The sequence below is a fragment of the Accipiter gentilis genome, chromosome 25 (genome assembly GCF_929443795.1).
Source record: "Accipiter gentilis chromosome 25, bAccGen1.1, whole genome shotgun sequence".
NCBI classification, from domain to species: Eukaryota; Metazoa; Chordata; class Aves; order Accipitriformes; family Accipitridae; genus Astur; species Astur gentilis.
The window spans coordinates 12,328,475-12,356,180 of NC_064904.1; the positions used below are offsets into that span (position 1 = coordinate 12,328,475).

The 27,706-nt window shown below is 36.8% G+C and overlaps 1 protein-coding gene across 7 annotated transcripts in view; it reads left to right on the top strand.

Annotated features, from left to right (window-relative positions):
• Positions 1 to 27,706, top strand: part of TDRD9 (tudor domain containing 9) — an 82,862-nt gene that overhangs the window by 34,213 nt on the left and 20,943 nt on the right. For 5 of the 7 annotated variants that reach the window (XM_049828345.1, XM_049828349.1, XM_049828351.1 and 2 more), the window contains 16 exons: positions 807 to 971; positions 7,734 to 7,837; positions 9,209 to 9,267; positions 13,611 to 13,665; positions 13,813 to 13,897; positions 14,581 to 14,638; positions 15,262 to 15,366; positions 17,803 to 17,900; positions 18,291 to 18,422; positions 19,130 to 19,292; positions 19,376 to 19,439; positions 19,922 to 19,985; positions 22,546 to 22,590; positions 23,536 to 23,589; positions 25,694 to 25,810; positions 26,781 to 26,888. In XM_049828345.1, the coding sequence (XP_049684302.1) occupies positions 807 to 971; positions 7,734 to 7,837; positions 9,209 to 9,267; positions 13,611 to 13,665; positions 13,813 to 13,897; positions 14,581 to 14,638; positions 15,262 to 15,366; positions 17,803 to 17,900; positions 18,291 to 18,422; positions 19,130 to 19,292; positions 19,376 to 19,439; positions 19,922 to 19,985; positions 22,546 to 22,590; positions 23,536 to 23,589; positions 25,694 to 25,810; positions 26,781 to 26,888 (1,476 nt within the window). The remainder of the gene's footprint in view (positions 1 to 806; positions 972 to 7,733; positions 7,838 to 9,208; positions 9,268 to 13,610; positions 13,666 to 13,812; positions 13,898 to 14,580; positions 14,639 to 15,261; positions 15,367 to 17,802; positions 17,901 to 18,290; positions 18,423 to 19,129; positions 19,293 to 19,375; positions 19,440 to 19,921; positions 19,986 to 22,545; positions 22,591 to 23,535; positions 23,590 to 25,693; positions 25,811 to 26,780; positions 26,889 to 27,706) is intronic. The other 2 variants (XM_049828346.1, XM_049828347.1) reach the window with 2 other exon arrangements.

Sequence of the window (27,706 nt, forward strand, 5' to 3'; positions counted from 1 at the left end):
TCATTCGAGCTGGCTATGCTGAGCAGTGGGAGCACATTCCAAATAGAGGGGTTATAGCCATAGCCATTAAGTTACTTCATTCTTCTCCCTTCCCCCGTTCTGCACGTATTATGCTGTCTAACCAGGGAGAAAACAACAAAGCTTTAAATTCTGAATTTCATAATTGAAAGAAAAGGTATCACCAGGTAGCAAATGTGATTTCTGTTGTTCTGTTTAGGTGAATACAAGTTAAGAATCTTGGCAGAATCAGCAAATGGAGTGAGGAGCTTAGTGTGATCCTGGAGAGTTTTAAGTTGCATAAATTAATTGAAACTGAGAGAGAACTTGTGACACATTTCAAAATCATTATAGTAATTTTTAAGGCTGGGTTGTAATTACAGTTACTGCTCATATGGGAGTAGTTCCATCTTTTGATGGAGTTAAAGGCACTGATATCTAATCCAACTGGTTAGTAAAAGAGGATTTGAAAATACTTGGCGTACACTTTTTTCTGTTGAGGACCACGTTGAGATCATAAGCTTAAGAAAGAGTACTATACGTTTTCAAGTTGAACTTTTACCACAGGAAAAAGTCTGCCCTAGGCATCTAGCCTGAGTGGTTCTCTTACAGGTGCTTACCCTTCTCCACATGCTACCTAGGGAATCTTAAGCATTTAGCTTTGATTGTCTTAAATGTGCCTAGGATACATACCTGTAGTAACCAAAATTAGACTTTTTTAGCATAAAGAATAAGTAGAGATTCCATCATAGCATGGCATTTTGTGTTAAAATTAACGTTTTACATTTACTGTGCAATTTTTTTAATAGGTAATACTGATGTCTGCTTCCATCAACTGTAAAGAATTTGCTGATTATTTTGCACTTCCAGTTTATAATGGTCTGAATCCAGCCTGTGTTTTTAAGTTGGAAGGCAAACCTTATGCAATTGAAGAATATTATCTTGATGATTTAAAGCACACTGTTCATTTCAAGGTATTGTAAATATAACTTTATTTCTTTGGACATTGTGAGAAAGAAACTGGAATAGTAAATTGAAAGCTGTGTAATAAAATTACAAATAACCGATTTTACATTACAGTTCTAGATAAGATTTAATACATGATGATGAAACGGGAGTCTCCTGAGCAGCAGCCTAGTTTTTCTTTCATGTAACAGAAATAGAATGTAAAGGGCTGGGAATTTTAAGTAGTATGTGGCATTTTGTTCAGTAGTTTGCATCCAAGACGAACAATGTAAAAGTCTGTGCAGAAAGTAACATACGGGGATTTGTAGATCTCTAAATACAGCTGACAAACTCAGGGAATATTTCCTGGGTTGGTTCATGTTGCTGTTATGTATCAAAGGCAGAAAAAGCCAGGAATGGAAGAGAGTCATGAGAAAAGAAGCATTTATGATGAGAAGTTTGATGTTAGCCAAGTTGGCTTCATCTACCAGCTGAGGCTCACGTGCTTCCTGGTTTTCCTTTTTTTTTTTTTTCTCTTTTTTTTTAATAGTCCCAGAGCTGTTACACAGTAGTTTTGAACATGTTTCTGTTGTAGCCACATAGGCCACCATGGCAAATATGTAATTTTGAGTAAAGAAAATACATTAGAATACTAGATATTCATGAAATCCCTGGTGGCTACTTAACAGCCTGTGTGGCTGCACTGGAGAATTGCTGCTTTAGTGCCTGAGAAGGGTAGTAATTGCTGAAGATTCATTTGCTGTCTCAATCTTTAGCTTATAAACTGCACAGAATATTTGTTTGTAGAGCTTCTGACATGCTATCTTATAGCATGTATCTACATAGACAACAGATAATGAAAGAATAAATGTAGGTTTGAATTAATCTGGTATCTGTGGTTTTATAATAGAAGTTTGTTTTACAGTTGAAAAACAGCTGTATAGGAATTTAATTCAGTGTCTGAACTCTTTCAGTGTTATGGTCCAAGGTGAAACAAACAGGTTAAAGCAAAGTAGAACAAATGCACTGAAGCTTTAATAGTGACAACCACTCTAAAAATAACTGGAGTATGGAAGTAATTATTGGTCAATTCTGATAATTCAGAACACTGTTATAATGTTAATACAATGAAGAAAACACAGGATGCACTTAAAAAGTAGCAGTATGTGAACATACTGTTACGACTTAGCTTTTATCCCTCAATTATGCAGAAACTAAATTAGAGAAATAAAGCAAACAGGTAGTTTATGGGAAACCCGGAAGAAAATAATTGCTTATGCTGTACACAGCACAGGCATTGGTTATGCCTCAACACAGGCAAGCTAAAATAAAAGGCTGTCAACTGTTGAAATTTTAATGCAGCCAGAAAAATAAACTAAATGCATATAGCAGTTGGCCCATCAGTTTTTATATGTTAGTATGGTAGCTCAGATAGGTAATATGGAGGAGATTATGTAATACATGACTTTTTGTAAAAGATTTTTGATGATAGATGACAACAAAAAGATAGTCAAGAAATTCAGTAAGAAGTCTACTTAAGTCAAGTTGCATTTGTCACAGCTGCACTTTGAGCTGAATGTCAGCTGCCGCACCTTTCACCTCAAAGGTCATTAACAAAAGGAACTGCTTTCACTACTTATGCCTTTTTATATTTTTTACTTTCTCTATGTATATGAGCATTTAGCTTTCATTTTTTTTAAGTTTTCATCTGTTTCTTTTTGTTCTGTTTTCCTAGCTATAGCCATTCTGTTGTTCAGTAGGAGGAGAAGAGTATTATTGTCCAAGAAGTTATTTGTACCTTAGGGCAACAATAGAAGCACATAAGTGCTCTTGATTTTCTTCCCCTTTTTTTTTTTTTTTTAACATGTATGAAAAAAAGAAGAAATTGAATTAGAAAGCACTGGTATTTGGTCTTGCATCTTGTTTCTTATGGTGCTATGTGTGGAGGTTTTCTCTGAATAGTAGTTTTATTTAAAAAAACACTTAAGTCGTCTTAGACCTACTATGTTTATGTAACATCCTAATGAAAAGGAAAGCAGAGCCTGAGTGTTAAGGCAGTTAATGAGTTAATGCTGCCATGTGGAAGCAGGGATACATCTTTCGTCATGCTAAAATCAAAATCAATTAGATAACTGCTTGAGGTACAGGCTTCGGGCTTTAGTTCTTAGTATTTTATTTTTGCCTATAAAAGCCTATAAAATTCACATAAAAGAATACAGAAGTTAAAAGAAAAAACAGTCTTTGCTTTTTAGATAAATTTTTCCAAGTTTCCTTTTGATTTTAAAATTAATAACTATAATATCAGATTACATAAATCATAACTCTTTCCTTAAAGCATCTTGAATGAAATTAGTTTAGTCCTTTATAACTGTCTTGTTTGCTGTGAGTTATGAACCTTTGTCCCTTCTCAAAAAACCTTAAAATAATTACTGTATAAATGTAGAATTCTTTTATGAATCCTGCAGAGCTCTTGGCTTTAACATGTCACTCATTTCTGTAGGTGATAATGTTTTAAAACTATGCTTGAAAATAAAATATTTTTTTGAGCAGTTCTGACTTGGATGATTTGGGAATTCATTGATGCCAGTTGTGATTTGGAAGATAAATAGAAATGCCATGTGGTTGGTTTTTGGGGGGTTGGGGTTTTTTCTTGGTGTTTTGATTGTTTGTTAGTTTTTCCCTGTGTGCCTGTTTGCAGTAATTCCTTTGCTATGGCTAGGTAGACATCTAGCTGAATCAAAGATAAACCTTGCCACTTGAATTCCTTCATTTGGAGGAAGGAATAAAAATAAGAGGGAAGGAGGGGAGAAAACACCCTTTGGTGTAGCACTGGCTTACCCTTGCCCAAATACTGGGTTATTTATAGGTGCTGCTGTTTAATTTTTGAGTATAGGTTTATAAAAAGTAGTTTCTTTTTCTTTTGGCATAATGGCCTTTGTAAGCACATTGTTCTGGATATTTAACTGGTTCGTTATTTTGTCATATCAGCACCCTCTTAAGCCCCAAGGAATCTGTGAAACACAGGTTTTGATGAAAGATGCATGAAGGCTGTATCTATAGGCAAATCTAAAGCTAGTTGTGTAAATGCTTACCTATTGCTATAGTATAGTGTTGGAGATATCAAATGCAAATTAATTGTATAGTTAATTCTGTGAGCAAATTGAAGAACTGTAAGCAACTAGGGGACTTAGATGTTAGTCTTGGTAAGTCTGTGAAATGCCATGTCTCTACTTCTTTCCTGAGGCAAGAAAGAGAGTCCCAGTTTTGGCTTTCAAGTGTAAAAATTCCTTCATATACCTGGAACTGAAGTCAAGACTCCAGCTGAAAGGTAGTGACCTGCTGTCAAAAGCTATTCCAGTTATGTTGTATAACTTCAGTCAGCTCTGACTGGGCTTTTGGATTTGCTGTTTGGCACATCGTTACCTTTTATTAGGAGTGATGTGGCAGCCTTGTCGTGTTAAAGAACACTAAAGGTCCAATTGGTAACAAAATTGAAAAGACAAATTTGACAGTTATTTAAGTAGAGATAATCTAAACCCCAAAATGTTATGTTAGAGCAGCCCAGAAAAGATAAATTCCTTAGATTATCACATATATTAGAGAAAAAAAAGTACTACTTCTCAAAACTACTAGAATGTTGTTTGTGGTTTCTCATGGACTAATCAAGCTTCATTGGAAAAGCATTACTATAGTGGGTGTAAAATGCAGTTAAGAAGCTCTGGGACTGACAGAGTTGTACACCTAAAAAGTCTACCTGGCTAGTTGATTCAAGGGGGTCAGAGAAGAGGAAAGAATATTGTCAAGTTCTTAGAGATGGCTTTTTTTGATCCTTCAATCCATCCTCTACCAGAAGAAAGTAAGATAATTTTCTCAGGTTTTTCAGAAAGCGGTCTTTCTGCGGACACCAAGGCAACCTAGGGTTGACATGATGTAGTATTACAGGTTGACTGTTCTGGTAAGGGTTGGACAGGCGAGGACTGAGGTTGCATAAGCAAAAGCTGATCTAAATCAGTGTTGCCATATTCGTGGTAGCAGTAGTGCTTTTGTGATTTTGTTGTGAGCTCCTTCAGAAAGGGAAACTGGTAGAAAAATAACTAACTTCATTTTAATAGTTAGTTTAGATCAGTTTTCTGCAGTTTTAGCTCTTTGAAACATCTCTCTGAGGTCAGATGTGTATAGTTGCAGGCAAGATTTTGGATGAGGTTAAAACTCCTGGCACTGAACCTTGAACTTAGATATGCAGTTCCAGTGTTGGAGCTGGGAAAGAAGCAAATGAAAGGACACTTCTGCTTCCCCTGCCTTTTCTCCCAAGAACACCTTGGGAGACTGTGACAGATTAGACCTAAAACTGTTGTGGTTTTTTGGTTGGTTTGTTTATTTTGTGGGTTTTGATGGTGTTTTTTGTTTGGGTTGGGGAGGGTGTTCAAGATTAAAGTAACTCTTCTCCTTCCCACATTCTTATTTACTCTTGGATAGCCTTGTAGGTAGCAGTAATACCTCTTTCTGGCTTTTGTTTTGCTTTGTTAGATAAGGTAAGTCTTTGCTATTCTCCTTGTACAAGAAAGTCTCTTCATTCTTCTGGTCATTGAAGTAGTCATAATTTGCTTCTGCTCAAGTTTTGGCCGATCGCCCTAAAACCTGGTAAGAACTGGAGATATATGTCAGTCCCAGCATCACAAATTGAGTATCTGTTGGCTTCAAGAGTTCTACTTCAAAGGCTGGCAAGTATGTTGACTGAAAACTTTTGACAAGACCTTTGTCACTTCAGAGTAAGGGGCAGTTCTGTACAGTGTCACTAACACATCACACTCTTAGAATGACCTTTTGTGATTCATCTTAGGGTCATGTTTGCCTTTCGGCAGCATTGCATCGCAAGATAACTGTTTTCATATGATCAAAGTAGCTGGTCCAGGTGGTTCTTTATTTTCAACCAATACACCATCTGCTTGTATCCGAAATTTGTAATCCTCAGATGCATAGCCTTACACATTAGGTTACACTTCAGACAATTGAGGTTTGAGTTATGTGAATGATACTCTTATCAGTACACATATCATGCATTCCAACTTTATCAGTATATCTTTTTCAGTCGCTTTTTTGTTCATTGAGAACTTGTGCAGAACCCTCTTTTGCTTATATGGTAACTGACTTGCAGTAAGCGTGTAATCCTAATTTTGTGCTTGATTAAAATAAGAGCAAATCTCTGTGAAATGTGGACAATTGGTAAATACCTTCTGCTTCTTTTACAGGGAAACCTGGAATATATTAGTTTTGTGTATAGAAACCTTAAGTATTACTCTTGGCTGTTCAGCTTGCGTTTTGAATTTCTTTCTAGGAGTGGCTTTTTCCCTACATGTTATATCCTCCTTAAAGGTCCCTGGCTACAGCTGCATCTTACTTTATGTTGGTATTTATCTGCATGGATTTACTAGTTACTACTGACTATTGCATTTTTATTGTTACCGTGTGGTCCAGTTCTTACGGAGTGTTACGCTTAAAGCACAAATGCTTAATTTTCACTGTTGCTTTAATTATTGTACTGTTCCTTAAAAGTAAAAATGAGAAGTCCAAGCCTAAATAAAGCTGTATTTTAATAATAAAATACTATTGTAGTGTATCAAGCAGCAGGTGAAGGCAGCTGATAGGCTAGGATTAATATTTGGTTGAGCATAAACATAAAAATGGAGGCTTGTTAGCTAGCAAGAAAATACATGATTTCTTAAAGCATACACACACACTATCACTTGAACCTATTGGTTTTCTTGGGAAAATCTTGGATGACTTAAACTGTCAGATTTCAGCATAAAAGTAAATAAAATATTTCACTTGAGGGTGGAGGGAGGGAAGAGGAAAGAACTTCAAAGGCATAATAAGAGGAAGAAAAGTGCAGTTTGAATGTAGGTTTTCTAATAATGTGAAGTATGTAGAGGGCAGATGACACTGTAATACAGGTCTAGAAAAGTTAGAGATAGTGGTTAGTCTAGTAAAGAGTTTCCACTAGAATGAGGAGAAATCCTGAGAATGGAAAGGTGAGCAATTATCAAAAGCCATTTTCCCTACAAGAGAAAAATGTGTAATATTGTAGACCATTCCCAGAACACGTCTAGTTCATTAAGCGTTTTCTTTTTAAACCTGACATGTGATTAAGTTACAGTCTTTGCTCTGAAGACTTGATGGTTTGTGTTCTTAAATACTGAAGCCCTGAGTTTGTGACAGAATGCTAGAAAACAGTATACATAGAGTCGTTGTGGATATATTGTGTACAACAGAACCACAGGTCTTTGACAGGGTATGACCTAAAACACAAGATCCATTTAAATGCAAAGACAATTTAAAAGAGAAGTATGTGAAAAAAAAAATGTGATTTATTTGGCAATCGGGTAGAGACCTGCATTATAGCAGCTGTGAGAAGGATTGTGCCTACCTTTTACAAATGCCTCGCATTGCCATGCTGTTAACCTCCAGCCAGCCCTCCCTGGGTTGTAGTTAGTCTGATGTGCTTAACACTTCTGGATAAGGAGTATGTCCTGCAGATGTTAGGGGACTGAGTGTGGCCTAGTGCTTATCTTAAATAGGTAAATATCAGAAGTATTTTGTTAGCATTATAATGGTAGGGTGCTTGAAGGAAAATGTCTGTTCAGAAGGTAATGAATGCTCCAGATTAAGTTACTTCTTTGTACAGCTTGTGTGCTGGATCAACTTTAATCAAAAAGCACTTGACAAATCAACACATGTAGGTGATTTACAGTCTTTTAGCCTGTGTTAACCTCAATACTTTCTTCTCCACACAGCTTCCTCCTCAAAGAATTGAGGAACCCGTAATAGTAAGGGAATTGTATGAAGTAGCAGTGGCTTTGATTCAGTCATTTGATGAGTTGGAGATGAAGTGCAATAGGTAAGATACAGTTCAAGATCTGGAATCAGTGGTTCTTTGGGGAAATGAGACTCTAATTAAGGAACAGCAGCAGCCCATGTATTATAGCTTATAGTGGTAACTTAATTTTCTATGCATCTCTGCTTTTATTTTATATATTCGTGTGATTTCTACTCACAGTAGTCATACTAAGACTGCTTGTAAGTCTTACTGAATGCCCTGTGTTCTTGAAATACACTTCATGCCCTAGAGTGTAAGTGACCCCTCAAGCCAGCCATGTCATGTAGAAACTAGATTCTTTGCTGCAGACCAGAGCTGAATATTATTTATATGAAGAAGAAAATCAGAACTATTATTTTGTGTTGTGAACTGAAACATACATTAGGCCATGAAAAATGGCAAACAAGGCATTAATTATCACTGGCTGTTTAACTAATGCCTTACTGTCTTTTGAAATAAGTAAATACTTGGTGTTACTCTCTGTGTTTTGTAAATTGTTGTTTAGTATCTGAAAATGTAATAAAGTTGCTTCTACAACTTTGGTCTAACACTGCGTGCGTATTTAATTCAGGAATGGTTTTTGTTCCCGTATGTTCTAATTATTTATAACTATGCTGCAGAAAATTTTTTTTAAGCTTTTTTTTTTTTCAAACTTACTATTACGTAAACTTTGAAATTTTAAGAAAGCATTGCTTAAGCTCACCTGAGCAGTTAGCAAGTGAACCACTGAAGTACAAGTGTTTGGTGTTTTACTGTAGTTTAGAATAGCCAAATGAAACTACCTTTTACCAATAAGGTACATTTTATAAGGAAACCTGAAGGCATTTGCATTTCAGCTTTCAAATACTAAAAGGGCTATTACAAACATCCATTGTTATATACGTTCCATTAACAACCTATACTTTCCGTTCATTATATAGTTTGAGAGTAGACATTTTCAAGATGCCTGAAAAAAATTTACATCAGGAATGATTACAACAAAAAATGAGTTCTGTATTATGTTAAGGTGATTTTAGCTTCTTGACTCATAACAGATTAATCAAAGATGTCTCCCTCTAAGTTTGTCATGAACATGTTTCATATACTACATTTTAATTTTAAGATCTTTGTTAACCTAATTTTGATTAATTTCATTGCTAAATATGAATCTTTCTGTTTTGACATAATTTTGAAGACAAAACTAAACCTAATGATCTAGTTCCAGTGTTTATATACTGTGTTTTTCAGAAAGCGTAGTTATGAATAGTGTTTTGACTTTCATTTCTTCATGAAGTTTAAATAATACATGTTACAAAAATTATGCAGTTCTGCTTGTTCTTTCAGAATAAAACAACTTGAGGCAATAAAGTAGACTGAGGTTGTAAAACTAATGAAACTGCACATTCTTGTTAGGGAGGAGAGAAACTTGAGTGTTACATCAGAACGTGGAAGTGTGCTGGTATTTTTACCAGGTGAGTATATATCTTAATAACTTCCTTCCTTATTTTTCATCTAATGAGCTTTCTTCTGGCACTTCATCCAGGGATTTGTTAGACACATTTAACTGTGGTTGATTGGTCTATTTCGGTGTTTTTCTTGCAAACCTATTTAAGTATGGCAATAATTGGAAGAGCTGTGAGTCACAGATTAAGACTTTGTACTTTTTAGAAATGAAATTACAGTAGTAAAATTAATTCTACAGTTAATCCACAGAAATTAATTTGCTCAGCTTTTTAGATTAGTTATTAAATATTGTATGAAGTTCCTAGGATTCTTTTAAAGATATTTTCTTATCAGCATGTAGTGTAGTCTTTATTTAGATTCTTGTTGTAAAAGCTATAATTCACATTTTCCTTTCTACGTACATTGGTTGGTGTACTAGGAATGCTCAAAAGCAAGCACGATGACGTAGCAATTAATGGTCAGAGAACTGGTTATATATAGTTTTAGTCGTCTTTAAACAGTAAACCTAAGTTATCTTACACTGCCTCTAACACCTAGCTAAGAGGTTCAAGTAAGAATGATAGCCAAAACAAAAGCATACACTAACTGTTGTGTAACTACACTGCAGACTAGGTTTCCTGAGCATCACAAACCTGTTACCTGGTGGTTTCAAGTGCTCTTCATGGACATGAATGTTTGCTGGTTGAAAACTTTGAAAAGACTTGCTTACATTCTAGTGGAGAGTCACCTCGGAGTCAGGAGCAGCTGTTTCCTTGGGCACAGAGGTCTATCCCTACCAGGACTTTCTAACTTTCTGTAAAATCTTTATGAATGTCATTTCCCTGCTGTGTTGAGCTTAGCACTAGGGCTGGAAACAGCACACCAGCACAAAAATACAGTGCACTTGCAGAGTAGTTTTTAGTGGAGGGTGCTCCCCATCAGCTAAAAGGCATTTGAGTGGCCTTTTTTGGAGTTACACTTTCTATAAAATCAATGAGTAGAAGGAATTACTTGATCATGTCAATGTAGGACCCATTCCAGTTTGCCATTAATGAAGTAGGGAGACCATCACTCTTGCCTCTGGCCTGTCATGTTGGTGATTGGTGTGCTTTCAGACTTCCTCAGGCCCTCTGAGTCTTTGTTTCAGACTGAAATCACTCTTCAGCACTTTCAATTCCCAGATCTTTTTTATCTTTCACTTTGAGGTGGTTTTATTACTGTGCTGCTATCCTTCCTGGTTTATAACTACAACTGATAAAATGAAACTTCTTGTTAAAATCCATCTGGTAAATTCATGAAAACCTGTGCTTTCCGAATGAGTTGGTACTCAGGTTTAGTTTTTATTGTTGTTCAGTGTTTGACCTTGGCCTGTTTTATAACTAGATACTCAAGACTGATCTTGAACACAGGATTAGCAAATACCTCTTGAAATTTTGTTCACAAATAGTCTGTATACAGAAATGGAGAAAAGGGGAGGAGAGCTTTCAGTTTACAAGAGGGCAGCTGAGACAGAGCTTTGGGTAAAAATAACTTCCACATTTAGGACACTGATTTGAGGTGCTTAGATTTTTTGAGTGCTTACAATTACATAGCATTCTGTACATTCAAAATAACACTCCCATTGACATTTCAAGCTGAGTAGGCATCAGCAGCCAGAAAGAGTAGTGCCGTGCTGAGAAGTATTGTTAAATGATTTTTGCCCACTGTCTTGGTGGAACTCAGTGATGGGGCAGAATCCACTTCTGTAGAGCAGCTGCAGCTGTCTTCAGTAGGATGCCATGTTTTCCCTTCCTGTTGTAATTGCCCGTCTTGTTCAGTGCTTAATTTTTTTTTATGTTACTGAGTCTGATTCTTTACAGATAAATATCCTTCAGTACTCAGCTCTCATTTCATTCCAGAGCTAGTCCGTCCCTAGGTAGTAGGTGATACAAAGTGCCATGTTAAACTGTGTAGTGATTTTTTTTTTTAAACATATATGTATAAATATGTTCCCAGTGGGCTGCATTAAGTTTGCACCACTAGTCTTAATTCTGGCATTTTTTTCATTTGAGTGCTTGACATGGCAACTTTAATGTTTCTTGAGCATGTATGTTGATGTATAGTTCTTCAGACTTTTTAAAGAATAGATTGGAAAAGAGGTCAGACTGTGTTGACTGGATCATCACTAAGCTACACTTTCAAGTATATGACTTGCTTCTGCCAGACTAGCTGATGGGCTAAATGAAAGCAACAGTAGGTTGTCATCCTCTTCAGGAGGTTGTAGACGACGGGGATGGCCTGATTTCTCTGTCCTTCGCATGCGCTTGCTGATGGCAGGAATTGCATAGCTTAAAGCCTTAGGGTTTTCATTCTGCTGTTGCTGTCCTAAGCTTTTATCTGTTCTCCTCATGTCAATCTCTTTGTCTGTTTTGTATTTTCTTTTGCACTTCTCCACGCCTGGCTCTGCTTGCTGTCCTGGTATGTTTGCCAACCAGGTTTTGTTACTAGTTACTGTTTAATTCCAAGATTGGTCTCTCCTGGTGGCAGCCTTTTGTTCTGTAGGTGTCATGATCAACCCGTGTCACTTCCAGAACTGGGCAGCTGACACTGCCTGCTGTGTCTAGTCAGTAATTACTAGACTGATTAATAATTACTATTAATATTGGTTATGCAGAGTCTGCTTCTACCAATCATGGATCAAGCTTCTTTTAATTGTTTTTAAACATAAATTGGATTCAAGCCTTGATGTCTTACTCAGATATGCAACCAGACAGAATGGCAAGTAGGAAGCATTAGACAGCTAGATAGAGCAGTACCTAGTGGGATCGAGTATGTCTGGCAGGCTGTGTCCAAACAAACCATATCACGGTGTTCTTGTGTTTTCTCTGTATCTTTAATTACGTACTCTAGTTCATGAACAGATGCACTATTTCTATATTGCAATAATCTTAAAAAGTGGTACTATTTTTATATTTCCCAGTCTGCCTGTTTTCCTCTACAGTGCTGAAGGTGTTTTGCTCAGAGCTTTAATTGCTTCATTATTGTGCTAGTCTTTACTTTGTTACATGGCCAGTTATTTGCATTCTGAAGCACTCTTACTTCATTTGAGCTGTGATGTAAATTAAGCTTCCTGCCTGTCTTTTTTAGGTTGTAATGACATTGCTTTCCCCTGTGGTAGCCTCACACAAAGGACACCTCTGAAACTTTTAAATTTACCTCTGATTGCCTCCCCCTCTCCCCCCCCTCCCCCCCTTTTTTTTTCCTTCCTTCAACTCCCCTGTTCTCCCCCCAACCCTGACTTCTTTTATCTCTCTTACCTGTAGCCACTTCCCCTCATTTTCCAGTTTCAGTCTTTCTAACTCCAGTAGTTGACTAATCTCTATTTTCTCCTGCAATTTCTTTTCCCAGCCAGCCATGCATTACCACCATATTGGTTTCTTGTTGAATCTGTTTCTTCTTTCCTTGCCCCAGTTTCTTGCTTTCTGGCCTTTTTTCCTTGCTTAACTCGATCATGATTTCCATCCCATAATATATCCTTCTTTCCTCTCTTTCCTGATTTAAGTTATTCTTCTCTCTTATCTTCCCTGAAAATATTTCTCTTCCTCCACTGGCATTTATCTTCCTTCCTTCTTACTTCTGAAGTCATCTAAAGAATGCAAGAACTTTCACATCCACGTGCTCAAACTGCATTTAGCCTCACTGAAAATTGCAGCAATCCTGTACTGCAGTTACAGAATAATTTCATTTTTAATAGCCATCCAGGAAAACCCAGTGTTGGACAGATTTTTGAAGATGGGGCTTTTGGAACTGAAGTTTCAATAAGTAGTAAACTAGGCTTCTCAGAAAGGTTTGTGCCTGTGGAGTTATGCAGGAAGACAGCAAAAATCCCTTAATTGTAAGATTCGCCTTGGCAGACATGAAATCCATGCCCCAGAGAATGGGCACTGGAGCTGCCAAAGTTAAGATGGCTAAGGTAGAAATAGCTTTCTTTTTTTCCCTCCTTGGCCCTGCTCTTGGAAACAGCTTGTTTTGGCTGAAATACCCAAATTTGTCCTAAACCAGACATTCAGCATCTGGTGAGCACTGTTAGTTGTAAGGGCTGATATGGGGCTAGTAATGGGAGGGCTAATAATGGGACACTGATAGATGGCCTTTATGTCTGATATTGCCACTTAAGTAAGTGTAAAATTATGCAAAATGACTCTTGAAAAATTGACTCTGTTTCAGTGATTCATTATTACAGTTACTGTTCAACTCTTCTGCTGTTTTATTTTATGGTGAAAAAGAGGTAATAATGAAAGTCAATTAAGAATTTAAGTAGATGTGAGAATTGGTTTTTAGAATTGTTAGTGATCACTAAAAAGAAAACTAACTCTTGGTTATTTTTCCCTAGGTTTGAATGAAATAAGCTACATGCACTCATGTCTCTCAAATATGTGTAACAAAAGGTAAGTTAGACCACATTTGTTTCAGTTAATTAAACTTGAATCCTTCAGCTGTATGAGTTCTAAGTACATAATATGATTTAGCACAGAGGTGTAATTAATTTTTGTATTCTTGCATCAGTAAATATTTCACTAATATATTTTCTCTAGGTGGCAAGTGTACCCACTTCACTCATGTGTGACGTTAGAGGAACAAAGTAATGTATTTTTGGCTCCAGTTCCTGGCTACAGAAAAGTAAATATTGTTGAATAATTTCTTTAAGTGTGTGAAACGTTTTGCTAGAGTAATAATAGCAAATAATAATGTATATAAATTAACATTAGCTGTGCCAACTGAAACCATTTTGTGAGGGCAAAGCAGTTTTGGTTTTTTTGAGATGTAAACTGAATGCTTTTCTTACCAAGCTGTTGCTTTAACTAGTGTTTAGACCTCAAGAGAAGTACAGGAAGGTATCCTTAAGTTATTGCATGACACACTTTTTGTCCTTCAGAATAGTTTGTGCATGTTGATTCTTGCATCTGCATGACAGTGGCATGCTGCTGGTGGCACTGCATAGCAAAGTAGTCCCCCAATATGGGGGTCTCGCCTGCTTTACAACCCACATTTTGGCTAGTATCTTGGTTTCCTGTATCACTACTAACAGTGTGATGTTTTGTTATGACAGGCATAAGGAAATATTTCCATTCTTCCCCATATTGTCATATGCTATACTACTTTATTATACTTTTCTGATCTTAGGACAAGAAAATACAAGTTTTCTTGTGTTTTATTGCTTTTCATAATATGCAGAGCAGAAATACTATGTTGCTGTTGCACTTGTATGTCTTCATAGCAAGTTGGATTTTTCATGTAGAAACATTAATGCAAGTAATTTTTGCTTCATGCATTCATTGCTCATTTTTTGCTTCAAAACTCAGGTTATTTTATCTACAAACATAGCTGAGAGCTCTGTAACAGTTCCTGATGTTAAGTATGGTAAGTCATCTAGATCTTGTAATTGTGTATACACTGTATTTGTAATGTTTTCCTTACTTATGCTAGCCTAAATCTCCACAACATGTCACCGTTTCACAAAGCATTGCTGTTGGAGTTTGATTTTGATAGTTGTTGAATTCTTTATTTCACAACAGGGAACAGTTTTAAATCTAAACATATGAACAAATAATAGAGCTACTGAGTGGGGTGTTGGTTTTAATCTTTACTGGAGGGGGGTGGAAATAATTTTAAATACAGTAACAAGTAGAATGACATCTCATGTCACAAGTACCTTAAGCTCTTTATTCACATTCTGACTATATTTTTTAATAATTGCATCAGATTATGCAAATTCTGATACAGAATGTCTAAATCCAGAAATTATTGCCTTTTAATGTTTGTGATCTGCACTGACTGACTATTAAATTTATGTTAAAATCTATTTGCAGTTCTGTTAATGTTCAGAGTAACTTGTTCTGGTTGTTTGTAGTGTTATCTTGATCTGTTTTCAAATAATTGAAACTTCCCATTTCTTGTAACAGAAAATCGACCATTGTTTTTTCTACTACCATGAGGATAAATTGTTTCATAATAATACTAACTTTTTTCCTCCTTAATTACAGTGATAGATTTCTGTTTAACTAAAACTTTGGTTTGTGATGAGGAAACTAATTACCAAAGTTTGAGACTTTGCTGGGCATCTAAAACAAGCTGTCATCAAAGAAGAGGTAAGATGACAGTAGGTAATGGAAAGGAATTTTAGAAGCTAACTTTCGTGGAGAATTCTATGTTGCTTTTCATTTCATTAACAGCAAAAAACATGGATTATTTTTGCCATGAATAGTTTATATAAAACCATAATTTCTTACCATGTCGGGATACTAAAATGTGATTAAACAACTATGCCTGAATGTTTTATTTTGTTGAAGTATTTTTCCAGAGGAATGGTTTGTATTTTATTGAAAAATAGTAAAATTCATGGATCATAAAGCTTATGAGGATTCTTTGTTATTTAATAGTAATTTTTTTTAATCATGGGGCATTTTTTAAAAAGGGAGATAGGTACTGCTAGGTATTTATTAATTACTTGTGAGTTTCAGCAGTAAAAGAAACTTTCATGTCTGTTTGTTACTCTTAAATCAGATGAAGTATCCACAGCAGTGTCTCTAGTGTAGACCAGTGTTTGTAGCACAAGGTTAAATAAGATTTCATATCAGCTTTTCTAGTAAGACAGTACTCTTAAATATCAACATCTTTTAGTTTCACTGGAAAAGAGTACTAAACAAACAGTGACATCTTTAGATATAAAAATATCCTCATTTTTAAATATTATGAGGACTTTACAATTACAGCTTGTGGTGGGTTGACCTTGGCTGGACACCAGGAGCTCCCCGAAGCTGCTCTATCACTCCTCCCTCCTCAACTGGACAGGGGGAGAAATAAGACAACAAAAGGCTCATGGGTCGAGTTAAGGACAGAGACAGATCACTCAACCAATTACTGTCACAGTCAAAACAGACTCAACTTGGGCAAATTAATTTATTGCCAATCAAGTCAGAGTAGGCCAATGAGAAATAAAGCCAAATGTTAAAACACTTTCCCCCCATCTGTTCCTTCTTCCCAGGCACAACTTCACTCTCCAGTTCCCTACCTTCCCCCCCCCCGAGCGGCTTGGGGGACAGGGAATGGGGGTTGCAATCAGTTCATCACAGTTGTCTCTGCTGCTCCTTCCTCTTCAGGGGGAGGACTCCTCACACTCTTCCCCTGCTCCAGTGTGGAGTCCCTCCCATGGGAGACAGTCCTCCATGAAGTTCTCCAACGTGGGCCCTTCCCACAGGCTGCAGTTCTTCAGGAACAGACTGCTCCAGCATGGGTCCCCCATGGGGCCACAGGTCCTGCCAGGAGCCTGCCCCAGTGCGGGCTTCCCATGGGGTCACAGCCTCCCTCAGGCATCCCCCTGCTCTGGCGTGGGGCCCTCCCTGGGCCGCAGGTGGAGATCTGCTCCCCCGTGGACCTCCCTGGGCTGCAGGGGGACAGCCTGCCTCACCAGGGTCTTCCCCATGGGCTGCAGGGGAATCTCTGCTCCAGCACCTGCAGCACTTCCTCCCCCTCCTTCTTCACTGAGCTGGGTGTGCAGGGTTGTTGCTCTCACATGTTCTCACTCTTCTGGCTGCTGTTGTGCAGCAGGTTTTTTCCCCCTCTTGAATCTGTTATCCCAGAGGCGTTACCACTGTGTCTGATGGGCTCAGCCTCGGGCAGCAGTGGGTCCATCTTGGAGCCGGCTGGCCTTGGCTCTGTTGGACATAGGGGAAGCTCTTAGCAGCTTCTCACAGAAGCCACCCCTGTAGCCCCCCTGCTACCAAAACCTTGCCACGCAAACCCAATACCAGCCAATATACAATCAATAGAAGCAGCATTTTGTATAGTAGACCTGGACTTGTTATGCGTGTGACTTAAAAATATTGCCTAATTTTCCAGTGGAGTAACCCACTGAGTGGAGTACCCTTTAGTTTGTTGAAGTGAATGGGTGTTTGGATTTGTGAAGATAGACTTTCTGAATCAGAGTTTTCTATAAATAGTAGATCATAAAGATGTTTTGCTGTTCATCATGGTATCTTAAAAGTTGTTTATACAGAAGGTTTTTGCTAGCTATGGAGTCAAATAGGAAATCTGAATATACTCATGTAAGGAAACAAACACAAAACATATTTACTCTGCATATAGAATCATCAGTTTGGGGGTATTCTAAAAATTGCATTGATGTATTTATCTATATTAAATTTAGATTTGATAGGACTTGCCTTTTCCTGGTTTTGAGGAAGCGTATTTTAGTGCAGGATTTGTCATGTCTTTTCAACTGAGAAAGATGGATGCTGATTTGAGGGCAATTATGTGAAAGAGGTATTTGAGTGAAATACTTAAACTCTTTTGTTAGTCACTGTTACTATGAAAGCAAAATTATTTCATCTGATCCTTAAGTAGGAAAGGACAGAGAGAATGTCTCCACTGGGCCTGTCTGCTGCAAGAGAGCAAAACACTGGTCAGCTTGCGGCATCAGCTGTCATGAGCTGCTCAGCTGCCCAGAAGGCTTGTAGATGGGTGGGTTTTGAAAAGCCTGAAACTTGGGCAGTTTACAAATTGGTGATTTGTTCTTTTATGTGAAGGTCGTGCTGGACGTGTTTCCAAAGGGTATTGTTATAGGCTTGTACACAAGGACTTCTGGACAGACTTTATTCCAGAGGAGTCAATACCTGAGATGCTGGTAAGACTTTTGGGGAACATTAAGATTTTTTAAATTTTTTTTTAATGCATGTGGTCATAGCAGAGATAATAAAAAGTAGTTTTGCTTTACTTTTCCTGAAGACAGTGTATGATTTGAATAGTTACTAATAACCATAACATTGAATAGAATCCAAGTTGATAAATAATTGACAAAGACCATTCCACAGAGTTTTCTTCATACAAGGAGATGCATTATGGCAGTAAAATGGATGTCGATTAGAAATACACAATCTGTTCAAAAGAAAAATCCTTGGTTACACAAAATTAATTTCAGGTTTTACTAATTTGTAAACTTGAACTTTTTTTTCATAAAACACTTTGTCACACTTCCCATGGGGGGCAAGTAACAATAACATTGTCTTCCCTTCAGCGTTGTCCATTGGGAACTACAGTCTTAAAAATAAAAAAGCTTGATATGGGGGGACCAAAAGCCTTGCTGGCAACAGCTCTTTCTCCACCCGATGTAGGTGACATTGAACGTACCATATTTCAACTGAAAGAGGTAGGCGTTATTTTAATGTTAAAATAAAGGTAATAAAAATGTACTGTAGAAGCATTTTTCTTGGTGTTTAAGGTAGTAGTAGCCTTAATTGGAACCTGAAGTAGGAACTGTCTAGAGAATCTTTTCTCACATTTGACTCATTTGGTTACCATTCATTTCGCATAATTTCTGCAGTTACTTCATTAAAACAGGATTATAATTTTATCAGAGAGTAATGATACTGTTTATGAACTGGCATCTGTGGTGAGAAAGAACAGAAGACAAGTAAGAGAACTTAAACTCTGTAAGTGAGATTGTTTATTGATAAGTAGCAAAATCACCCTCTTACAACCTTATGATGTATAGGGGGTCAGCCTGAAGATCCCCCTTCTGACCTGTACAAGGAAGTTGGTGATTTTGCTTTTCAATTATAAAGTTGATATGGAGTAGAACACTCATTACATTAAACTTTTTCTTTTCCAAAGTGCATAAGAAATCATATTTGTATCATTTGTAGCTTGCTTTTATATCCAGTATAAGTAGTAGAAGCTTTGGTTTCAAAATACTAGGCTTTTAAAATTGATTTAAGAACTTTAACTTAATTACAGTTTTGATACTAATTAATGTTGCTTTGAGATAATTGCTTGCTTCTTGTCTTGTTTTCTTACAAACTAGTCTTATAGTTACTTTGTCAACTTTTACAAGTGAATAAATTTTAATTTTTTTAGCTGGGAGCACTTACAACTGGTGTGCAAACAGAAGATGACCCACATGATGGTGAGCTGACTTTCTTAGGAAGGGTATTGGCACAGTTGCCAGTGGATTTGCATCTTGGAAAATTGATAGTCCTTGGGCATGTCTTCGGGTGCTTAGAAGAATGCCTTATCATAGGTAACTGAAAAAAGAACATGTGAGAACACTTCTCTAAAAACAAGTGATTTGCAAGTTTTCATTTTGATTTGTTTTTATTGCAGCTGCAGCACTCTCTTTGCAGAATTTTTTTGCAGTACCTTTCAAGCAGCATGTTGATGGATACAGGTATTAACCTAGATGTTTTACAACTTCCTGTCTACATTTTGGGGCAGAGGGCTGAGTTGAGCGGTAAATATAATTTTCCATGTCATGAGTCTAATTTTCTGTCAAAATGCCAAGCAGTGCAAAAAGCAGCTTTTCCAGGGTAGCTGAGATATTGAAAACTATTTCTATGTGAACTAATTACTATCACAGAGCTAATTCATCCTTTTCTGAGTACAAGACCTGATTGTTCAGCTTTGCCTTTCTGATGTGCACATGTGGCAGTGTCTTTTTAAAATTACAAGGATTATTTTTTTTATTATCCTGCCCACACAGTTTACCTTAAGCAAGGAGATGTGAATAAGAGCAAATAATTACAATAAACATATTGACATTGTTTATTAGAAGTCCTGGAAGGTGTTAATAGTGTAGGATTCTGAGCTGTATAATGCATTCAATATTTGGAAAAAAATATTGTTCATAATTCTTTTTGTTTGTGTTGCCAGGAACAAACTGTTTTTTGCTGGGAATAGTAAGAGTGACTGTATTGCAATTGTGAATGCATTTAAGGTAAATCTTTTTTCTGGCTTATTTTCCAGTGAAATCCGATAGACCAAGATGGAGCTTCTCACCTTTGTAGGATCAGTGCAGCATTTGTGCTTTGAAGTTTACGTTATGTTACTCCTAGCTACTTAATGGTACTTTTTGAAGGCTGTGTCCTATTGTATAACACTATCAGTTCCGATTGTTTCTATTGTAATAACCAAAAATAAAATGCCAGAGACGCCGTGATATTGTTAGCTGCCTTTTAACTGAGGGCAGTTTGGACTGGTAAATTCTAGTACGGAGATTGGTGTCCTTTCTCCAGGCTTCATAGCTTTGACTTTGTAATACTTTATACTGTCCAAAGGTGATTTTTCTGTACGCTTGGGTGGTTGGTAGCACAGTACCATGGACAGAGGTCAATCCCAGCAGTACAAATGGAGCATAGGAAAGACTTCTGCTAGAGGAACTTACTATTTAAAATCCAACGTTTTACATTGTGGATGATCTGACATGTTCTGTAATATTCTGGAGACTCCAAAATCTTCAGCTGCAGATTTAATGTATTCCATTTTGTGTATGTTGGCCTTCTTTCACTTTGGTGAAAGCTGGCTTTTCTGTACTCTGGTGTCAGAATTTTTGAAGCACACATGGGCAAGTATGCCACATGTACCCACTGATCCTGAGGTTCAAGCATCATCTTTTCTGAATTCCCCTTATCCTGTTCTATACTATATTTCCCCTGTGTCCTGTTAATCTGAAGGTGATATTCTATAAGCCAGTATGTTGTCCTGTAGAATAAACACATTCAAACAGAGCTTCCTGTACAGTATCTGTATGTGTGAGTGATATGAAAGCTTTGTTTTGAATGGCTGAGTTGCAGAAAAGAACAGGGAGAAAACTTGTTTTCAGGTTAGATTTATTCCAGGGTATTCTGAAGTTCTGTCAATTGTTAGCATGGCTTTTTTTAAGCCCTTGCTTATGAAAAGGTTTCAGTGAATTGCAAAAGGTCAAAAGCTTTGGTAGTAGAAAGAGGAGAATCCAGGGAAGTAAAGGCTAATCAGCCTGGTTTAAGTGATACTATTTAAAGAAGTGAGAGTTTTTAAAAGAAAAAATAATGTCAAATAAGTGGAGTTTATTTTTCTGACATATTATATAAAGCTTGGGTATGGAAGTGGTAGATGTGAAAAGCATTATTTAAAATCGGTCCATCAGCCTCAATCAAGGTAGGGAAGTGCAGTCTGGCTATTCAACTATGCTAATAGTCAGTGTCCACAGTAAGTTGGCAAATTGTATTATGAGGTGGCTTGCTGTCAAACTAGAAGAAATTGATTCTGCAGGCATCTGTCATAGATTTGCTGCTTAATAATGAAATTGTTTTCATTAATATTCTGGGTATGTTAATTTCTCTTCTAGCCCTGTTTTCTGGGAGGCATCAGTGTCAGAACTGTATCTGAATCAGTCAGTTTACTTACTTTTGTCCCAAAGCAAAGAGAAGGGAAAGGTTCTGAAAGTAGCCTGCCCTATTGGAGCATCAAATCAAAGCATCCAAGTTGTTATATTTATTTATGAATGTCTCCATGTGCGTTAATACTCGGTCCATCTCCTCTCAGAAAACTAGGTGGATAGCCTGTTGTATGTTGCTGTATTATCGGGTGGCTATTGTACCTCTCCCAACACAAATCAGGACTTACTCCTTTAAAGCCTTGGAACATAACATGTTCAGTCTGCTTTTGGAATGTCCCAAAACCCAGAAATTCACTGATCTAAATGCTGTGTTTCCAATGTAGTTGCAGGAGCTGATGGCAAGTTTGAGGCAGTATGTGTAATTACAGTTCATCCAATAGCGTTTACCTTTTCAGTCTGTAGGTGCGGCATTGCATGCCATAACCTCTAAGCTGACTTGAAGGCAGAATAGTTATCTTCCTACAGCAATTGTTCTTTAGCATGTCATGGTACAACATTTATAACCCTGCCACACTTTCAGCCCTCCAGTAATGCATTCTTAGTATTACATTTTGCAGCTACACCACTTCGTGTGCTCACAGACGAGCAAAGGAAGACCCAGAGTTCTTGCCCACCCTTAACAAAACAGAGTAAGATTATTCATAAGAGTGAGAAGTATTTATATCTGCTTAGGAACCAACCAGACAAGCATCATATTAGACTAGAATTATGAAATAGTTAAGGTTGGAAAGGACATTGGGAGGTCTGTAGTCCAGTCTCCTGCTGAGAGCAGGCTCAGCCATGAGGTCAGTCAAGGGTTACTCAGGGTTTTATAGACAGGATCCTCAAAAACCTGATCTAAGTTGGGCCTGCTGTGTGGGATGTTGGAACAATTGGTCTGAATAAGTCTCTTCCAACCTTAATTACTGCGATTCACATTTCCTTGTACTTTTTTGTGCTTAAATATTAGTAATCTGTTTTAGCCCAAGGGCATTTGTGGCTTTTAAATTGGTGTTAAAAAATTATCTTCAGTATAGGTATGGAAAAAACTTAATAGTTTTAAATGTCACATTAACATTTGTAATAATTATTACTAAAGCACTACAGTTTGTGCCTGAATACTATACCATTTCTTTCTTAGGCATGGCAGGCCTGCAGACAAAAAGGGGAGCTGAGACATCCCAGGGTTAGTTAAACTTTTATTTCTTCTTTTCTTTTTGAGTTTGGTGACTTCAGTGCTGGAGTATTTTATATTCTTAGTAAGGATTTTTTGCTAGCAATCCTTCTTTATAATAGTTAAGATTTTTCATAAGTAAATAGAAGTATAGTCTTTGAGAGAACATGAGTCTTTGAATCCAGTGCTGACTATTTGAAGGCAATGCAATCCCTTATGTAGTCCTTTTCACAGATGGATCAACAGTGGCCAGAGGGTTTGAAATCCAAGCTGGGAAGGGAAATTGACCTATAGTTGAAAGAAGTATTTTTAATGTGCATAGGTGTCTTTTTTATTTTCTTAAGAAAACCACACAAATATCCACCACCCCCCCCCCCAAAACCCTGAGAGATAGAAGCTTTTTGCATCAATCGCAAAAAACACTAGTATGCCTATAATTGCCTCCAGTCTTTCTTTTATGTGTATAAGATACAACTTTTTTTATTTATCTGCCTCTTTCAGAGCATAATATGCTTTATGGACACCAGTTCGTAACATACACTGAGTTATAATGAGTAGCAAAGATGGCCAGAATATGTCTGATGAAGTTACGCATCTAGATAAAGAAGTTCTGTTTTTTTGGAAGAAGTGTCCATCTTAAAGTAGATTCTGTAGTAGCAACAGAGGAGTTCGATTTGTGGGTTTATATGAAAAATGTAGATGGCCAATAGCTGCACTGGTGGTAACCAAAGTATAGTTTAAAAGTCAAATATGTAATTGTCTTATATTTTCATATGTGTCATAATACTCGATTGATATGGATGCAAAGAAGGCTGTGAAGTGAGATCAAATTATTCCATCACTATATATAACTATTATTTCTGTCTACACAGAAGAATATGAGAGAGAGCTTACTAGCAGTACAAGAAACAAGTTTCTAACAATTTTTGTGTTTACACTTTTCACTTTCTTTTCCAGGAAGAGCTTGAGTGGGGTCGATCAAATTGTATCCATATCAAGAAGGTCAGAGAGGTAAGATGAAATGGGTAATAATTTTTATAAGCAGAAGGATTTAATTTTCCTTATTTTCTACAAATGTTAAGATCTTGAATAAGCCTATTGTATTATTATGTATTTATCAATATATAGATAGATTTATATTTTCTTTAAGTAAACTGACTTTTTAGGTTTTGTTTCTTTGGGGGAGGAGAGATAGTACTGTTAAAGTTGTTGGAAGATATTGGGACTCCAAGTACAATTTAAGACAGATCAGACAGAAGTGTTATTGCCTATGGTCATAGGCAGCAAAGATTCGGGCAGCATTTTCCCCCTCTGCTCCTCTCTTTTCTCTCAAGTGGTTCTAGAGACCCCATTTATATACCCCTTCAAAGAAAGAAATGAAGTGAGGAAAATCACTGTAATGTTAACAAAGCCAGGTGTGCATTCTTGTGAAGAATGGACTTCAGATAATCATTTATATGTTAATAAGGCCAAGTACCCATGCCTGGGAAAGATGGACTCTTTAAGTAGCTTAACTGCCACAATTGAGCTATAGAGAGATGGCCCTTGGTGGAGCCTGTAGGAGTGGCACATCCAGTATTATTTTAGCTCAGAAGTGGGAGTTGGAAACAGTCAGACTACCTTTTAGACGAAAGGAATTTTCCTTTTGTTAGGATAAACAAAGTGGTGTTAAATTATTAACTGTTAACATTTTTTTGAGACTTCCAGTATTATTTGCTAATTCTGTAGGTCCCTCAGATACACTGGTTGTGGTGTGACTGCTGTCTGTTGTTAAGTAACTTTTGGTTTATAGTTAGGATAATTTTAAGCAAATGCAGTTATATAATGAGGACTGGACTTGAAAACTTGTGGGGCTTTGTTGCTAACATCACTGCAGCAATAAATGAAAACTCTGCATGACAAAGCTTGGAGCTTAATGTGGTATGTCGAGAGGGGAAATAAGTAAAACTCATCAATAACTGTGATTGGCAAAGCATGGCCATGTCCATTACTCCAGCAGATCATATGTTTGGCATGAGCAATGTAGGGCCTGTGTTCAAAATGCATAGGGGAAAAGAAAGGTTTTCATAGTAAGCAACCATCTGGATAAGAATTGTCAATGTTTTTTTAGCTTGTACAGCTGATAACAAATTAAAAAGTATAAAAGCAAATTGTGTAAAAGTGGAGAGCTGAACTATCAGTCTTACATGTTAGCCTCCTGGGTAGTTGGTGTTCTCTTGGCCCAGTTTCAGATAACGCAAGAAGAGGTTGTACATGACATAATGGTTAAGGAGTTTAGAATGGACACCTACACTAATATTTATTATGAAGATTTGGTTTTCTTTTTATTTGCCACACATTCAGATAATAATTTCATAATTCCTTCTGTGGAAGTGGATTTGCAGAACTGAGGCAGCAACACAGACTGTTTTCTGATTATGGTAGTTGTCCTATGAGGAAAATAACAGGAGTTTTACTATCCTAAAACTGCCAGCAGCAGAAAGGAGAATGTAGATAGGAAGCAGCTAAGCAGACTGTACTTCTCTACATTTGTTCCAGAATCAGTTGAGACAGTGAAGGCATTCACTGTGTGGTTGGAGGACCGGTGGCTGCTTATGAAAGCTTCTTGGAAATGCTTAGGATTGAAAGCTTAACAGACCATGTTCTGCTGTAGGGCATAACTTTGGTCTCACTTAAAGTCATCACGGTTGTCTGCTGTGTGCAGCATGTGTGGTCACTGCTACAGTTAGGTGCAGAAGTCCAGGTTGTTGTTAGCATGTTTTTTACTTTTTAAGATACAAACCCAAAATTTAAATGGCAAATCAGTATATCGTCTTGTAAAAGGTTATTTCAGTTCTTTTTCTAATTTTGTTCTATATCACATATGCATAATAATATGCTTTGTGACTACAAAGTTATACTTTGTAAAGAGATGTCAAGAAAACTGCTTAAGTCACAGTACTGAAATTATTTTCCGAAGTAGAGATGCTAAGCAGTATATTAGGTGAAGTGCATACTAGTCGCCTAAAAAGGAAAGGGAGTTTGCCCACTGATTTAGACTTTTACTAATAGATTTTATTTTAATTTGTGGACAGTTTTGATCTGTTTAATATGTAACTTAGAGTTCAAATTTCAGGTGGCACAGTTATTTCACAACTTGGAAAAGCGAGTCAGAGCATTTAACATGTGTGTTAATGCTCAACCATCTGCTATGGATCAGGAACGTGTATACAAACAGCGCTTCATTTTGCAGGTAATGCTTTGTTGACTTTTCAGGAGAGAGTAATTATTTACAAAACTTATAACTGGATTTTTATATACTAGTACTGATGAACTAGTATTAGATCAATGTTTCAAAAATCCCTGTAGATTTTAAGATTACAGATTAAATAAAAGTAATTCTTTTTGACAATTTAGGACAACTAATGTTACTTTTAATGGTTCAGAATTCAGACTAACTTGGTCCTCTGGCTGTCCCTTCACTTCTGACAGTTCATTAAAATAAAACCAAGTCATACTGAGATGAACTGTGTATCTCGACTAATCTTTGTTAAAGTCATAAAAATACTCTAAAGAATGATGGTTTATGTTGGAAGCCCAAGAACTAACAGTTTTGAAAACTATGTTTGCCCTAGTTCTGAGTGCTCTACTTGGACCACCGCTGGCTTGGTTAGTTATTGAGAGTGGGGGGAATTATAGATGTCTTTCAGCTGTTGTAAGTTTGTCAAATTTCCAATTAAATTTCTTGTCTTACTCAGACTGATTAGTAGTGATTTTATTTTCACAGATCTATTTATTGTTTCAGTGGCAACTGGTTTAACTGTGTAAGCAGTAAACTTTTCAGAGCTGAATTGTTAAATACTATAAGATGTAACATGAAAACTGAACAACTTTCATGTAGCTATTTTATGTAAATTTATTTAAAATTGAGGCTGCTCTTGAAATCAGGGCTAACAATTACAGTTTTCCTAGAACAAGTCTGCATACAAAAATATTAAAATGATGTAAAATTGTTCCAGAAGCTGAACTTTTTTCATGAAAGTATGTTTTTAAGGATTTGCATGAGTTAATGTTTAGTACACAATTACATAATTCCTGGAAGGAGACAGGAAAAAAATCTTCATATGAAGATCTGCTGGTATCTCTTTATGTTGCTAGTGTATCTCTTTTCAAGAAACTGACTGTAATCTGCTGCATTTTACAAAATACTTTCTTGATTTCAGGTTGTAATAGCTGGTGCTTTCTATCCAAACTACTTTACTTTTGGAAAATGTGATGAAGAAATTGCTGTGAGAGACCTTGCTGGCAAAGATCCAAAAACCACTGTAATGGTATGTTAAGAAGGTGAATGACTTAACAAATCAAGTAATAAAAATATATAGTGTTTGGGTGGTATTGTCAAGTTTTGTTCGGTCTTGGGCAAGGACAGAGGTAATTATCTACTCTAATCCTCACTTGGTAAGTTGTCTTGCTTTCTTTTAATGTAAGATACATTGTGTGGGTGGGCAATTTTAGGAATTCCTACTGAGAACTGCCTCTATGCATTGATTGTTAGTCTTGCACAGGCAAACAACTTTCATAAAACTAATAAAAGATTTGAAAAACACAACAGGACTATCAAGGGTACTTTTTAATGAGCAGGAGAAAGCTATTCTGTTGGTTTGTAGAGTTAGTTTTCTAGCTAGTTTATCTCACAGAAGTTGTGAAATGCATGACTATTTTGTTGGCTTGGTCATACATGTTAAAGTCGTAATCCATTATACTTAACTATATACCATCTATAGAATCCACTATACCTTAACTTTATACAATCCAGTATATTTAACTAGAATGTTATTCTTAACAGAATGCCTTTGAAAAGGCGTTCCAACTCCAGTAACTTCATCAATTTGTAGTGGTTTTAGGATTAAAATCCAAAAAGAACAACAAAATCATTTAATAATTCAGTTTGGAAGAGACCTTATGATGTCATCTAGTCTGGTGATATGGTCAAAGTAGGATTAACAGTGAATTCAGACCATGTTGCTTAGGTGTTCATCCACTTAATTTTGGAAAAAGCTCTGAGGATGGAGATTCTGCAACTTCCCATGGGATCCCACCTACCAGTTCCCTGAATAAACCAAATGGTGCTGTCTTAGACTTCAGGATG